Source organism: Physella acuta, unplaced genomic scaffold (genome assembly GCF_028476545.2).
Source record: "Physella acuta isolate Inbredline_101_S28 unplaced genomic scaffold, ASM2847654v3 ptg000671l, whole genome shotgun sequence".
In the NCBI taxonomy this organism is placed as follows: Eukaryota; Metazoa; Mollusca; class Gastropoda; family Physidae; genus Physella; species Physella acuta.
In genome coordinates this window covers 220,304-238,186 of record NW_026732190.1, presented here as the reverse complement: position 1 = coordinate 238,186, position 17,883 = coordinate 220,304, and the positions used below count along the sequence as shown (strand labels likewise).

General features: G+C 33.1%; 3 protein-coding genes across 3 annotated transcripts; all 3 read left to right on the top strand.

Annotated features, from left to right (window-relative positions):
- Nucleotides 1-994: 994 nt before the first annotated feature.
- On the top strand, nt 995-2,780 carry LOC131949053 (uncharacterized). The gene is made up of 2 exons (XM_059310817.1): nt 995-1,776; nt 2,579-2,780. The coding sequence occupies exons 1-2, from the start codon at nt 1,001-1,003 to the stop codon at nt 2,778-2,780; spliced, it is 978 nt and encodes a 325-aa protein (XP_059166800.1). The 5' UTR covers nt 995-1,000.
- A 1,161-nt stretch (nt 2,781-3,941) lies between these two features.
- LOC131949055 (uncharacterized) lies at nt 3,942-6,632 on the top strand. The gene is made up of 3 exons (XM_059310818.1): nt 3,942-4,010; nt 4,364-5,202; nt 6,427-6,632. The coding sequence occupies exons 2-3, from the start codon at nt 4,379-4,381 to the stop codon at nt 6,623-6,625; spliced, it is 1,023 nt and encodes a 340-aa protein (XP_059166801.1). The 5' UTR covers nt 3,942-4,010; nt 4,364-4,378; the 3' UTR covers nt 6,626-6,632.
- Nucleotides 6,633-14,237: 7,605 nt separating this feature from the next.
- On the top strand, nt 14,238-17,549 carry LOC131949051 (uncharacterized). The gene is made up of 3 exons (XM_059310815.1): nt 14,238-14,319; nt 14,740-15,590; nt 16,720-17,549. The coding sequence occupies exons 2-3, from the start codon at nt 14,755-14,757 to the stop codon at nt 16,892-16,894; spliced, it is 1,011 nt and encodes a 336-aa protein (XP_059166798.1). The 5' UTR covers nt 14,238-14,319; nt 14,740-14,754; the 3' UTR covers nt 16,895-17,549.
- Nucleotides 17,550-17,883: the final 334 nt, after the last annotated feature.

Here is a 17,883-nt window from a genome sequence, read left to right as displayed (position 1 = left end):
TTCATCATGAGGAGGACGAAAACAAAATTTCGACTCTTTAGACGGTAAGAACGTTAGTATTAAATACTTACTGGTATCTTCTCCACTGATGGTGTCACTGTGTCCATAATGCTGTATGTTACTTTAATACGTTTACACACACGTTTTGCGATAAGCAAATGTTTTTTTTGTGTGTCTTTCTTTGGTTGTTGTCACCCAGTGATGTCATCACCATATTTAATACATTGTGACGCTATTACTGCTACTTCTGCTGCTACTCCAACCTCCTTCTACTACTACTGATGCAATTACTATTTCTACTACTACTACTATTACTACTATTACTAGTACTACTACAGCTTCTATTCCTACTACTTCTTTACTACTACCACTATTGCGACAACAACCACTGATACTACTACTACTACTACTGGTGCTTCTACTACTTCTACTACCAGTGGCGTAGCGAGGTCGGGTGTAACCCGGTGCGGCACTTAATGGTGTCACCCCCAGAGGCGAAGCGAACCTTCCCGGGGACAAACTTTCAAATTTTCGATTTTGCACCCCCCTCAAACTTTCGATTTGCACCCCCCCCCCCTCAAATTTTCGATTTACACCCCCCCGCTCAAACTTTCGATTTGCACCCCCCTCAAGTTTTACTCTATATACTTTGCTATTTTTTGCCTTGGTGTCACCCCCCTAAATGATTTCACCGGTGCGGTCCGCACCCCCCGCCCCCCCCCCCCTCGCTACGCCTCTGACTACTACTATTACTACTACTATTATTGCTACTACCATATATTACTACTCTTTCTTTCTCGTTCTCTCTCTCTCTCTCTCTCTCTCTCTCTCTCTCTCTCTCTCTCTCTCCCTCTCTCTCTCTCTCTCTCTCTCTCTCTCTCTCTCTCTCTCTATATATATATATATATATATATATATATATATATATATATATATATATATATATTATATAGTTTATACGTTTATTTCCTTGTTTATGTTTCAGTAAATACAAAGCAACATGAACGAAAGTGACTATTACGACTCCCTCGAAGACGTGGAAAAATTAATAGAACCGGTTCTCTTTAGTTCCAGTATAATCATGATGATTCTTGGAACTCTGGTCAACATTTTCCTAGTGTCGGCCATCTTGACTTCTCCGGTTTTACGTCTAAAACTCAAGAACCGAATTATAGCGATGATGTGTGTTTGCTTTCTTGGGGAGGTTTCACTTGAAATCGCTAGATCTATACTTGAGTATAAAGAAATACATTTTACCGATTATCATTTCTGGAATTTGTATATCAATACTCATGTTATTGAAGATTTCATCTCCTTATGGTATGTCGTTGTTCTGTTGATTATTTACATTGCAAAGCTCTACGACTTGGATCCAAGCAGAACTTTAAGTCTGAAGTTTGTAAAGCTAGGATCTGCTGTTATTTTAGTGATTCCATTGATATTATCAGCCACGATAATACCTGTGATGATTGAATCCATGAACAGTCATTCTCAAGACTACTTATCTATTGAAAATATGCTAAAGCTACGAGCTGTGAGTACAATTACCCCTTTTATCGTTGCCATCGTACTTACAGTTGTCGCTGGAGTTATTTACCGTCGACGATTTAGCCACGGGTTCTTGGGTCAGTCTACTTGTGTGGATCTAATCAATCGTGGGACCGTAGTGGACAGGCCTGTAGCTTACATAATAGCAACTTCTGTGTGTGTCGTCTGCTACGCTGTACACATCTTCTTCACTGTGTACCTTGTAAGAATAGTTTCCCTTCTTACTGAGTGAGTATGAATTAAAATTTGATAAATTATACAATAGAATTGATTTTTGCAATTTATTTTTACTTTACGCAAAAACATAATTTATTCACGTCTATTGAAAATAATTTCCTTCTAAACATAGAATAAACATGAAACTAATTTATCAATTGTCAGAGCAAAATTAATAAGCGAAATTTGTTTTACAAGTAAAGTTATCTAAGTATTCGAAATTTTCGGTAAGTTATTTTTTATTTATGCTAACATATATCGGAAGTAACTCAAAAATTTCCGATTCTCAGAAATAGTTTAAAAGTCGAATAGAAACTTGCGCATACAATCTTATACGTGTAAGTTAAATTTTGTTTACCTAGCTTTAATGGTGAGGAAGTTATCGGTCTTTAAGGGTCAGGAAATAGATAACATTCCACTTGCGGTTACTGAAATTAGCAAAAGAAAATAAATCCCACTTTGATTTAAAACAAATATATACAGATGGTTCTTAAATTATTGTGTCAATACACACACACAAACACACACACATACTGACGGGCATGAATTTTTTTCTGGCACCGAAAAGTTATACAACGGTAAAAGTTGTCCAAATCTCGAATTAGATTTTTCTCACCATTACAGTATATCCATTACATTCCTGAAACGGTAACTAGGAAGGTGTAAATCCCCGAAAACTATCACTAACGCCTTTTAAATTATACGAGAAAGTAGTGTTGAATAAGAGGTAAACCAAACTGGCAAAGTGGACATAACTAGATGAAATATAGTATGAGTGTAGTATTTACCAACATAATTTCATAAATCTTTACAGAATAAGACTGTATATCGTGGACGAAGTTCTCCAAGACGTCTTCACCTACTTACTTCCCTTGTCGTGGTTGTTTCTTGACGACTTGAGGGAGAGAATAAAAACATGGCGTCCGTGGCGTCGTACTAGACAGAACATTCACATTACAGTCAGCTACTCTAAAGAAGAAATACTTGATGAGTCTCATGCAGAAATATTTCTGTAATTTTGTTTAGAAAAGCATGTTTTAAATTTTAAAGCTTTGTCAATAATTTATGTTTGGAATATAAACATATATATATATATATATATATATATATATATATATATATATATATATATATATATATATATATATATATATATATATACGTGTGTGTGTGTGTGTGTGTGTGTGTGTGCGAGTGTGTGTGTGTGTGTACATAAATAAGTATTTTGAATTTTTGAATAAACGTATAATACATATTAATCATTTCTTATTTCCATGTAACCTATAGATTGGAAAATTCTTCCATTAATAGATAAAACTAGACGACCCAGTTTGCCTTTGTAAATGCAACGAAATCTAAGAGGGCAGCACACACAAACACATTAAAAAACACACAGTAACAATCATTCACACAAAAACCTAATCATTCACTCAAAAACATAATAATTCTCACATAAAAATAATCTTTCACAAAGAAACACATAATGTGCCACAATAATAGTGTCACACCTAATATTTCGCACAGAAACGCAAAGGATTACAAAATACAATGAATCAATCAATCACACAGAAACACAATTAACCACACAAAAATAGTCACAAACAATAAGTCACACAGAAACACAAAAGACCACATAAAACCACATATGGTGACGAATAATCACACAAAATCACAACAAAACACAACCATTCTCATACAAACACGGAAAAAACATTATCAATAACATAAAAACACCAGGAAACATAAATAATATTACTTAAACATACATAAACACAACAAATCATAAAAACAAATAAACGTTATTAATCTCACAAAAACACCCTGAAACAGAATAACTTTCACAAAAATAATCAAATTTGTTTACAATGAAAAACTACATTTTCCATTTTTTTTAAAACACGTTCATTTCTGTTCATACTATAAAATATATGTTTATGTATGTTTACTTCTCTATTCTGCCAAAGGAAACTAAAGAAAATACTAAGTTCGATTAAAAAACAACCAACATTTAATATTTTTGTTTTTTGGTGCAGTAGGTAAATACTTTTAAAATAATTGTTATTGCATTATAAATTTCACGCCACGCCTATGGTAAAAAAACAACAAAAAACAAACATGCGCAATGAATACGTAAGTGGCAAATATGTAGGTCAGTCGTCAGCAGTAGTCCTTCAACCTATTGATAGAAACGCATCACAGCAGCCAACAAGTAGGCGAAACTCTGGTTCTAATCTAAACATTTTACGGTGAGTTAAGGACTTTAATTTTTTTTAAGTCAATCTATAGTGTTTGCATTATTTAGATTATCCAATAATGTTTCTCTATTGTTTTGTTATCTTTGTTGTTTACTTCATAGAAAACTTGCTTGTGAAGACATTACGCTGGTCTACAAATCATATCGATTGTATACATGCGAATACAAGAACATTTTTATTTATGAACGTTTTACAAATAGACACATATAAACACACACACACACACACAACACACATACATATATATATATATATATATATATATATATATATATATATATATATATATATATATATATATATATATATATATATATATATATATATCGCCTCAATCATTTCAGAAAATTTCTATCAGAATGGCAACTATGAGCGAAGCAACTGATGTAAAGAATGATACAAATCTACAGTACGAAGATAGTTTCCAATCAACTATTTCATTACAGCAATCTCTTCTAACGCGCTCCACCAAGGCCTGCATCGTCCTGGGGGGTTTCGTCAATATTTTTCTTCTTGTTGCTATCATGACTTCTCCAGTTTTACGGTTGAAACTAAGGAATCAGATTTTAGCTGTCATGTGTGTTTGTTTTTTGCTTGAAATTATTATAGAAAGCACTGTAGATATAGTTACAATGAATCACGAATTTAGTTTATTTTGTGAACTTTTAGATGGATATAATTACATTCACGCGATGTTGGATTTTATTTCAACATGGTACATTGTTGAGCTGATAATAATCTACATAGCACAGCTAAAGGATATTGACCCAAGTAAATTGATCAACATCAAATGTGTTAAGTTTGCAACACTTACTGTTTTAACGCTTCCTCTCATTTTATCAAGCGTTATAATACCGCCTTTTATCAAAGCAAACATGGACTATTGGTCCATAAAAACCTGCACTTTTATAAACTTTAAAGAAGACCACAATTTAATGGCTGTAACCATCACAATTCCGTTGCTCAGTGCCATCCTGTTGCTACTTGTTGCTTTAGTCTGTTATTGGCGACGATTTCGAAAAGGACTTGGAGTTCCGTCCGATCATGATGAGACGGTAAGCCAACGTCACATCGTGGATAAACCTTTTGCTTACCTAATGGCAATGTTTGTGTCTATCGCCTGCTATATTACCAACGTCTTACACATTATTGCCGATTCAGCAGGCTCGTCGAAACTGACATTGTAAGTATATTTTAAAATTAAAAAAAAACATATACATAAACTAACTGCAGTTTTAGACATATAGTCTCATAGTTTAAGAAGATAGATGCTTTTAATAGATGAATTATATTTGAAATTAAATGTAGATTTATTATGTAGGCTTATACATGCGGAAACTATCTGAAAATAGATAAAAGAAACGTAATATTTTAACGAATACTTAAGTAAGAAGTTGTATTTCAATGGTTAGCGAAATCATGGCTTGTTGGCAGAGCTTATGGGTACTAGAAAAAAATGTCCTAATTAGAACTCAAGCATGGGAGAAAACTCTGATATCAAACAAGAAAATAGCTCTTTAGCTCTAAATTTACCAACTCCTGTTTCCTTTAGGTAACTTCAGTGAAGTTAGTACCGTTCGGAATGCTCCGCATTCCTTTAGGTAATAACGGTACAGTTCGAAGGATGAAGAAAAACTGGCTATACATGAACTCTTCAACAAATGCCTTAATACACTCACATTCAGTTCCACTTCAAGATTTCATACATTGTCCTGGACGGCAACAATGCGAAATTCATAATTTATTTAAATACAATAAATATAGACTTGAAAATAGTATATTATTGTTTTGGCTAAAAATTAATATTCGGGGACTTTTCAATTAAAAACTGAATTATAAAATATAGGCTTGTCCTATGAACTGATAGACATTTTCAACCAAAAAGACTGTATGTGGTGTGTCTACATCACACATAAGAAATAACCAAAAGATGTAAAAATGGATTTGAGTTCATTATTATGAGGTATCATTATTGAAGTGAAATTTGACAACAGAGTGACACACTACCTAGCGGCTTATGTTATGGAAACGTATGGTTAAAACTGAATGCTTTATGGTTTCAATAGCAACACAAAAAAATTATACAACGGCAAACTGTTTGAGCTTTTAAGCCATCTAAATGAAAAAAAAAGACTTCTGAATGTTATAATTGTTTCTTAAAATACCAATATTAAGTTGAACATTCGTCTATACATTTTCTTTACAATTTTTTTTTCTAAGAGAATATGCATTAATATGGTCTCATCATTGAATATATTAACTAAAATTATTTGAGTGTATGTAAAAGTTGTCTACAGTAAATGTATATCAGACATAAACAATTACTTTAGATTAAAATCAAATTACTCATTACAAATGTTGAAGTCAAATTCTGATTTAGGCTGTAATTAAATGTTGTATTCTCCAGACTAAGAGTTTATTTGGCGGATGAAGTTCTCCAAGACGTTTTCACATACGTTCTACCCTTGTCGTGGCTGTTTTTTGACGACGTGAGGGAGAGAATAAAAACGTGTGGTTCGTGGTGTAGCAATGAACAGAACGACAACCAAACAGCTACAACAAACGATAAAGAGTTTGATGAGGAAAATGGAATTTCAGATTTCTAATCAGTTCCGAATAGTCTGAAATATTACCATGAATTAACACATTGAGAATTACATAATTCTTAATATCATATATATGTATAAATATATTATAAATATAAATATATATATATATATATATATATATATATATATATATATATATATATATATATATATATATATATATATATATATATATATATATATATATACATATATTATATATATATATATATATATATATATATATATATATATATATATATATATATATATATATATATATATATATATATATATATATGTGTGTGTGTGTGTGTGTATGTGTGTGTGTGTATACTTATACTTAAAAACAATCTGTTCTCTAAGGTTGCTCGAATATCAAACAGCATCTTTCTAAAAGCCAACTTTCCTTAATACCGACGCTTACATTTCAATGATTAAACATAAATGCTACTGTATATTGTCTTATAATTTTGTTTAATTTTTGTAACTGCTTGTTTCATAATTGGTTTTTGCCTTTGTCGGTATAGCTTCCTTACTTTAAAAAAAATGCTGTGGTGAGTTAGACTACTGTAATAACAAAGCTCTATTTCACAAACTTTTGCAGCTTTATCATGTTGTTTGTTTCCGCGAAATGCGTAACCCGTCATCAGTGGCGTAGAGAGGTCGGCTGTCACCCGGTGCGGCACTTAATGGTGTCACCCCCCAGAGGTGTTGCGACCCTTCCCGGGGACAAACTTCCACGTTTTCGATTTGCACACCCCCCCCCCCCCTTAAACTTTCGATTTGCACCCCACCCCCTCATGTTTTTCTCTATATATTTTGCTATTTTTTGCTTTGGTGTCACCCCCCATAAATGGTATCACCCGGTGCGGTCCGCACCCCCCGCCCCCCCCCCCCCTCGCTACGCCCCTGCCCGTCATATAGTTTTTTCGTATTTCAGATGCAAAATATCGATCACTATTTGGCTTGAATCTCAAACATCCGCATGTCAAAGCGCTTGTATGTTGAGATACCACTGTATTCTGATACTTACTTATATATGTATATATATTATATATATATATATACATATAAATAAATATATATCTATTATATATATATATATATATATAATATACATATAATATATATAATATATAAATATATATATATATATATAAATATATATATATATATATATATATATATATATATATATATATATATATATATAATATATATAATATATAAATTTGAATAAATTGACTTTTTAATTGCTTTAAATTTGGTGCACATAAAAATAAAGCTTACTCAAAATATTTGTTTCATTTTTGTTGCATATTTTATTTATTTTTAAAAATCAAAAGTAATTACTACAGAAAATCTAAACGTGACAAGTGCTACTGAGTGTTAGATTTTTTAGATTTTTTACATCTTTGACCGACCGACCGACCCACCTACCAACCAAACGACCCACCCATCTACCCAATCCACCGACATAACGTCTCACCCAAGGAACGACCAATCGACCAACGACCGACCGACCGACCGCACAATTGAACGAGCGATGTTGAACATAAGTGTCTGCTTCGAGTGTATCCTCTTCAACATCTCACTGTCTACACCGTACAATGTCATTTGTAACTGAAATCATTGTGTCACATACATGCACATTCACACACATACACATACCGGCATATAAAAGAGGCTTTTAAGACAGTTACAAGAGCGACTAAACATTCCAAGCTACGGTGATGAACTATCTAAGTATACCTAGCTTGGCTATGCAATTATATTTATAATGAAGTGATTATGGCAGACGATCATGTAGGAGCGACTAAACATTCTACCTAGCTTAGCTAACAATTATATTTATAATGACGTGAGCATAAAACACGATACTGTAGTGTGAAAAGTGAGGTTACTTTTTATAGTGGGGTTGAATTAGATAACGATGTGTTGCCAAGGGGGGGGGGGGGGACATAAATATATTACTTTCTATATACACTACTTCATTGACCCAATACAGTCAAGTGCAACATTTAAACTCTAAAGAGTGTAACTATCGGCGAGTATGTTGTTTATTGTTCATCTGAACAATTAAAACAAAACACTTGAGCGGTCTAGACAGATGAGTACGAGTTCAAAGTTAAGGTTCTGGAGCGTCTACTAGTCGCAGGCTCAATGCCTTTGGTGGCACGGATATGTCCAAGCGATGTGGTGTTGACCAATTAGGGGGTCGTCCATAAACAATGTCAAACTTATAGTATGGGCAAGGGTAGGGGAGGGGGTAGGACTTGCGACGATGTGAAACGAACGACAGCAGTTCCGAAACTATGATAAAACCACAGTGTCATTTTAGAAAGTAATGTTAGAAATTAAAATTCAGTCGTTAGTTTGCTATTTTTTTTTTAAAAAAAAGGACATTTTTTGTAAATTGCAACAAAAATGGATTAAGATAATAAATATTGACCGAGCTCAATAAATATTTTATTGGCGTTATTAATAGATGGGGGGGGGGGGGTAATATTTTGTGACGGCGTGTGACAGTTTGAAAGGGGGAGAGAATCGTAAGTTTTGAAAGCGGGACGTCTTTTGTGAATGACACATAGATGCATACAAGTTGTTCAAAAAATAAGTTCCATTATTATAATTAAAAAATAAGTAATCTTATCAACAAAGTATTTATTAACATTTTGATCGGTGACATAATTTAACGTAAAAAGAATGCGACACCAATTAGACAGATTCAATTATTTTTTTAAGAGGCATAGTCAAATGGACATAATTTGTTGTATCATTGCACCAACTGAAACTAAAGACCAACTGTATTTCTAATATACTTCACGTTGTCGACTTCTTCTTCTTCCTCTTCTCAATTTCTCAATTTTAATTATGGAAGGGATTCCCTCCAACACAATTAAGTTTACGTGTCTCAACTGGTAATGCGCCATATAGGTCGTTGCCTCTGATTTCAGCCAGCTTTCCCTTTTCGATTTGTGCACATACTTTTGTTTTCAGAAATGCTATTTTTTAAGGAAATGTAAGTTAATTAGAAGAAATTAAAGATTTTTTAAAAATTCACTACCTAATTTAAAATTTTATAAAAAAGGAAGAAAATTTTAAAATAAGGAGCAATATTTGGATCAGGAGGAAGTCTTATAACGTGAAGAAGATAAACAATGCCCATTAACATAGCCTCAACATAGGGTGCGCATGGAGGATAAGTACTAGAATAAAGCGATAGTAATCTCCCCTAAATGTTCTCGAATATTATCATCTAACACTACGGGGGATGGAAACTCGGGATATAGACATGATATTTTTAATCACTTTTTAATTACTTCAACTTTTTAAAATAGAATGGAATCTCCTAGAAAAAAAGAATTTCGGAGCAAGGGAGCAGCAAATAATGTGTGTATAATAGTGAGGAGAATTAGTACTTTATAAGTTTATATGCGTTTCTTGAGAAATCAGAAATAGCATAAAGTACTACTTCTGGTTAACGGAATCACTCAAACTTTGACAGAAGGCCTGACAGAGAATTAGATCTTTAATTTAAATGTGAAATTTCGCCTATCTATCTGAAACAGTAGGCCTACTCAAATTATTAGTGCCGGCGCCAGGTTATCTAGCGCCCTAGTCAAAAACTTATTAAAACGCCCCCTTTAACACAAATTAATTACTAAAACATATGTGTAAGAAAACAATTAATTAAAAGTGCCATATTAATTTTTTATCGATTGCATACACGTTATAAGTTGACATCAAAATCTAATTTTACTTGCCTCCTTCGTCTCAAAAGCTTGTAATCATTCCTTCAATTCCAGTTTGCAAGCGTAATCAGATTCTATTGAAATTGTTGCGATTCCACGAGTCTACTTTGTACTTTACAACATAGCCTCCCCCTCCCTGTCCCCCCCCCCCCCCCCCCCACCTCTTACAAAATTTTAAGTGTTTCCCTTCCCCCCTCACGGAAGAAAAACATATGGAAAAAAAATTACTGTATCAAAAAAAGTTCTTGCATTGTTGGGCTTTCTACAGTCCTCCCAAGGTGAGTTCCAAAACTAAACGTACCTGTTTTAAGCTTGAATTAGTTATAATTGTAAATGTCTATATTGTGTGATTATATAACGATTTTTCGGTTTTTGAAAAATAAAAGGTTATAAATAATGTAGATTCCAGCCCAAACTTGTTATATATGAGTCCTTTAGGAGAGGGTGAAAAATATGAAAAGACAACTAACTAGATGTTTAATTTACATCTAAGACTGTATGTCTACTAACATCAAGTATTGCAATCTGTAACGGCTACTGATGTATTTATTTTTCAACTTGATAATGCTAAAAAAACCTACCAAACTTTTTTGTTTAGAACTTAAAGCTCTATAATTTTTTTCAATAGCAAATAATAACTTAAAGTTGTTTTAATATGTAAGCGGTCAACCTAAGGTGCAGGAATTTGAAATGAATGTAAAGTTAAGCAACAAATTATCTCCCATTTGAAAATGCAAATATCGAAAAATTTTTCAAGGGAAACAATTTTCATAAGAATCGCTAAAATAACCAAGTGTAACTAAGACATGCTTGAAAAACACAATAAAACACTCTAAATTTCATTACATAATAATTATAACAATTCTTTTATATTACCTATGTAACCTTGTGAAAACAATATATTTTACCTATTGAATACTTAAATGTAGGTTTTGTTGGAAAGTCTAAAACCGGTAGCTTTATTATAACATACTTCTATCCAAGTTCGATGACATACTTAAAATTGTTGGCATCAGTTACTAAATTTTTTAAAATTTTGGATCCCCTAAATAAAGGGACGCTTTCAAAAAATCAAACACGGGTAATTTTTTTAGATATTGTTGGAATTATTGATTAAATATAAATAAATATATCATTTGAAAAAAACAAAAAGTTTACGGTTTGATATAATTATAAATTCCATCCTATTTAATATTATATATTAATACTTTAAGAGTGGTAATATAGATTGCTAAAAGCTAAAGATTTTTCAACTAGAGAACGCCTACCTTTCTTTATAGTGTGTTCCGTACTGAATTGAAATCATCTAACTTACGATAGACTCAACTACTCTTATACTCTACTACATTTACAACACATATCAAACTTCGATACCTAAACATAACTAACTCGAAGCTCTAGAACTACGACACCAACTCGTTTAACTACACCAAGCTCTACAAACGGTACTCCCAAATCAACAACGATTTCACTGGACCTACTACTACACTTTAGCAGTCAATATAATTCGATACCTTAATACCACAAGAATCAATACTCCCGAACTCCAGAACTACGATACTTCATAACCTGCATCCTCATTTCTCTATTAGCTTTCAAATTCCAATAGACCTTCAACTACAAAACAGCCGAATAAAAAGTATGACACATTAACACTTCGATACTTTTTATACCTACGAAACCATATCAGCAACAGCCTTCCGCCGTTACTCCCAAATCTAACCGATTCATCAAAACTTACCAAACATGTACAATGCTTTGAACACCCTGTCATTACAAAACTCTGTACACCAGGACAGATTTCTAATTCAAAGTCAGAGAAAGCGAGACTTACAAGCCCTATTAAAATTAGAAAACCGTTTGAAATGTTCGAAATTTAAATAACGAACTTATTTAATCATTTTCTACATCAATTATGTGACACCAAATTAAAAAGGCAAAGTGACTGATAAAAAGCGCCCCGACCTTTCCAAATTAGGGAGGTGGGGTTGCATCGCGAATAAATAAAGGCCTATATATACCTAATTTTGGGGTTGGGGTGCAAAATTGATATAACGTCCTGGGTGCCGAAATAGATCGCTATTCCTTTATAAAAGTTATTAATTATTAGTATACCTTTTGATAATAGCGATTAAATATTTTGCACCCCCCTAGGGATGGCGCACTAAGCGACAACCTAGTTCGCCTTATAGGTAGCGCCGGCCCTTCAACTTATAGGCTTTTGAAAAACCAAAAGAAAAGTTCATCTTCCGGTTACAGGAAATCGCTGAAAAGTTGATACAGAGCTACACATTTGATAAATACTTCGATCTATATATTAATTTTCATAAACCTAGCTAACTGTACTTAAGTTCACAGACACACAGACACACAAACAAACGCGGACAAAATTGCAAACCTATGTTTTTCCTACTCAGGGAGGTGTAAAACGTCGAAATTTTTGAAAATCTCGATTTAGATTTTTTTGCACGATTACAATACTTCCTCTATACTTTGTATACGAAACAGTAAAAAGGACTGTAAAATTAACCACAGAAAGGTAAAGTATAGACCTTTTGATTACACATGTGAGAAAACCAAAATCGTAAGACAAACTACTACACCAATTACAAAAACCGAGTGGATTTTTTTGTAATCATTACCTGGTGATATTCAACACAAGTAACGCGTCAAGCATTAAACTTACACTGACATATGTGGCATTTAAACTGCCCAGACTTGATTGACATTCAACTGGCCCTGACCTTTGCGTTATTCAGACAACCCTGACATGCGTGGCATTAAGCTTGCAATGACAATTGTGACATTTGTCCTGCAATGAAATATGTGGCATTTAGCCTGCCATGACAATTGTGACATTTGTCCTGCGATGACATATGTGGCATTTAGCCTGCCATGATATTTGTAGCATTTAGCATGCAGAAAAATTGTTGCCATTTGGCCTGACATGGCATTTGGTGCACATACTTTGCACTTACATTTGTGACATTCAGCCACATTAGCCCAAAAATGTGCATAGTTATGGTCGTAAAAAAAAACACCACATTTAGACACTTATACAACTTTTTTTTGCCCTTAAGTGCCGTCTGGTAATTATTATGCAATTAAGTAAACGTTTTGCTTTTTGTTTTTTGGGGCAATGTCTGTTTTATATTTATAGGCGTCAGTGGCGTAGGCAGTGGGGGGGGGGGGGGGGGGTTAGTGGGGGTTCATAACCCCCCCCCCCCCCCATAGACCCCTCGGTATATATATATATATATAAAGTATGAGGGGGGGGTGCAAATCGAAAGTTTGAGGGGGTGGGGGTGCACATCGAAAGGTTGTCCCCGGGTAAAAATTGGAACCCCCCTTGAGACGATCCTGGCTACGCCACTGATAGGCGTACCTTGCAAAGCGCAATGTGGTACAAATACATACACATTCAAACAGAAGTCCGCAAATGCAGAACTCTTTTAACTCAATAAACTCTCCTTTATCTGCAATATTCGTTAAAATGTCTTATATATAATTATTTTTTAAATGAGCTTTAATCTCAGATGTAAGTTTAACGGTTCCTATATTATGGGTAAAAGTTTAACTCTCATGTATTAGTAAAAATTAACTTTCATGCTAAAGAAAATCTGCTAATCTGTTTTGTCCATTACCATTTATTAGTCAAATCATAATTCCATTTAAAATAAAAATCAGCAAAAACAACAACAAAATACTACAACTACTATTTAATTTAATAACGAGATACAGTACTATTGAAATATATGTCTAATAATGTTCAGACCATTGTTGTCTTTTTCCTAATGAATAGGAAACTCCGCCCACGGTAAACTATACTAACACAAGCGACGCTTACGTATGTGTAAAATAAGTAGGTCGCATGCTAGCCTTTAGCGAGGCCTGTCCGCTCATACACAACCACTGTGAGCGTTAGTGAGCTAAATAATTTTCTCGATAGCGCTGGTGAGTAACCCATTCTCAAATCAAATTAACGTTTTATTAGGCAGACTTCTGTACAGTTTCTCAGTAGTGAATACTACACATTTATTGTATAGCGCGTTTTTTTGTTTCGAAGAAGTGGTTACGTTTATTTTCACACTACTAAATGTTATGCACAATATTGCAAGTACACAGACACACATATATATATATATATATATATATATATATATATATATATATATATATATATATATATATATATATATATATATATATATATTTATATATATTTATATATATATACATTTATATATATATATATATATATATATATTTATATATATTTATATATATATATACATTTATATAGAGGCCTATAATGTATAATACTTATAATTACATACAATATTACTGTGTTCTTTTTTTTTTCGTTTCTTTTAGATTATTTCAACAAAAATGGAAGAACATAACGCCAATGACAGTTCTCATAGTGACTTTGATGATGATTCTGACTATTTTTTAAGTATTGGTCTTGTTATTGCCTCGCAGCAGATTCTCATCAAAGACTCTATTATCACTTGCCTAGTACTTGGGAACCTTGTCAATATTTTTCTTTTAGTCGCCATCATGACGTCGCAAGGATTACGTCAAAGACTGAGAAACCAAATAATAGCGACCATGTGTGTTTGCTTTATAGTGGAGATCATTATAGAAAGCAGCGTGGGCTTACTAAAAGATGGGAAAATTCTGGATAAACTTCAATTTTGTCGTTTCATGGACTCCTTCCTTTACGTCCATGCATTTTTGGATTTTATCTCAACATGGTATATTGTAACGCTGTTGATAGTTTACATAGCGCAACTCAAAGATTTTGACCCGAGAAAATATTTAACCCTGAAGTTTTTAAAATTCGGCCATGTTGCTGTACTGATGGCTCCTCTCTTGTTAGCAGTGATTATACTAACCCCTATTATAAAAATATCCACTGACAAGTATATGAGTGAAATATGCAAAGAGTTAGATGCTACGGATAGGAAGTACATCATCGTCATAACCACAATAGCACCAATCATCCTCGCAATCCTGCTTTTATTTTCTGCTTTGGTATTTTATTGTCAAAGATTTAGACAAGGTTCCCGTTTGCCTTCTGATGGGCTGGTACTTTTGAGTCGTGGAACCAGCGTAGACAAGCCTGTGGCTTATATACTAGCAGTGTCTGTGAGTGTAGTCTGCTTTGTTGCAAACATTATCTATATCATGTACTTCGATGGGACTCTTCCTCTTCTGACTATGTGAGTATAATTTTAATTATGAAATTATGTTACCTCCAATCTTACTTTCATACAACAATATCTATCTATATTAGTGTATTGTCGGGGTAGTGGGGGTAAATATTTTGTTACGATAGATCTTTCGAAGTAGAATTGTCAAGAATTTATGTTGAAGCTTGTAGAAATATGTGAAAAAAAATAAAACTATTGAAGGAATGTATTTTGTTTTAAAATGCTATTTTTAAAGTCGACACCTAGGCCTACTAAGAGAATGAAGTTCTTAGATCCAGCAACAAATGTAGAGGAAATTTGCACCGTGCTCAAATCCGATCTCTATATTTACTGTTATTTCTAGAAAAACATATTTTTAACGGGTGTGTTATTTTTATAACTTTCTGGAGGGGTTTTAATATATTGCTATTTTCTAACACATAGTTTCAAGCATTGCGTAGTAGAATCGATAGTGTGGCGGCTATCAATAATTGTTTTTAGGTTCAAAACCAGTCTAAATTGTGTTGCGTTTATTTGTATTAGTGCAAAGGCATTTTAATATAATATTTTTAAACGCTTTTAATTTTATTTTGGATAAGGCTTTAAGGATTAGGGTTAGGCTTAGTTGTTAGGATTAGGGTTAGGCTTAGGTGTTTTACTAAGGGGTTAGGATAAGGGTTATGTTTAGGGATCTGACTTAGGGGTTAGGATTAAGGCTATGGTTATGCTTAGGGATTAGGCCTAGGGGTTAATTAACACGGCTTAGACTTAGAGGTTAGGGTTAGGTCTTGTTCAAGAAAATAATATTAATGATGGTTTTCAGAATATAAATAATAATTTTTTACCCGAATTAATGAAATGTGTATCGTTTTGACATACATTATATGTAAAAGTGTTTTTGCTTTTACTCAGACAATTTCGGCATACTGTAGATACAATATGCGAGCTCTTATATACTCTCACATCCTGTTAAAAAAATAATCACTGAGTTTATTTACTCTCAAGTGGAAGAGGATAAATATTTCCTAAACCGGATATGAGATAATCTAAGCACGTTGCGTATTTTATCTACAGTTCGCCGAAATAAGCATTTCACAAACATAAACCCCACAATATTTCTAAAATTAGACTTTTGACCTAGTTATGTATTTATTTTTAGGTTGAGGCTTCACATCGCTGATGATATTCTTCAAGATATTTTCGTATACTTACTTCCCTTGTCGTGGCTGTGTTTTGACGACGTGAGAGAGAGAATAAAAACATGGCGTCCGTGGCGTCGTACAAGACAGAACGTTGACATTACAGTCAGCTACAACAAGGAGGAGAATATTTGATGAGTCTCCAACTGCTTGAAACAATACTGTTGATGCAAGAGTCAATTGTATAATGACATTTAGTTAAGGAGCACGATCCTCTTTGAATTGTATAATATTGACATAGGTCATGTTATCTACGGAGTATATAGTTTAGCACATTGTACACTCATCATAGAAATTATAATATTCATTGCTTTTTATCTTGATACTTTACAAATAAAAAAACTTTATTATTATTATAATTAATAGTAATACAATATGTTGTTTTTTTTTTTTTTTTGTGTTTTTAATTTAGCTATAACACAACATCATACTGTTGAACAAGTTAAAAGAAAGTTTCAAAGCCTTGTAATTCCTAGCAGATGAAGTAGAGTTCACCTCTTTCTGTGATTTAGGCATGTTAAATATAAAATGTAGTCTTCAACACTATTCCCAGCCACCTTTATATTCCCTAACCAGAGTCAGGTACCCATTAAGGCTAGTATGACTCAGAGTAGTCAACCCAACTTGAGCCCACGATAGGAACCCACTGTCTACATGTTAGCTATCGTGAGTCAAGCCGATTACAGAACTAGAATGTTAAAATTCATTGTAAATAGTAGATTAGTATGAATGTCGAATTTTGTTATAAAACTATATTCAATATATCTTCAGTATATTCGCACAGATATCAATAATATATATATATATATATATATATATATATATATATATATATATATATATATATATATATACAATAAATGTATCAGCTAATATATATTTAACCAAAAGTAATCCTCATTCACATTGATGTAATATGCTTTGTATTGGCACTAAATATATGCATGGTTTTCCTAAATCTATTAAACTCAATAAATTTTTAAAAATGTATTCAGTGTGAATATTTAAACTATATTGACCTATCATACGACGGCCAACTGACTGGACTGACGAAACGTCTCGAGTTCGGATCCCGTGGTTTAGTCGGTAAAACGTCCCTGAGTGCACTCATCTCCGATGCCTTA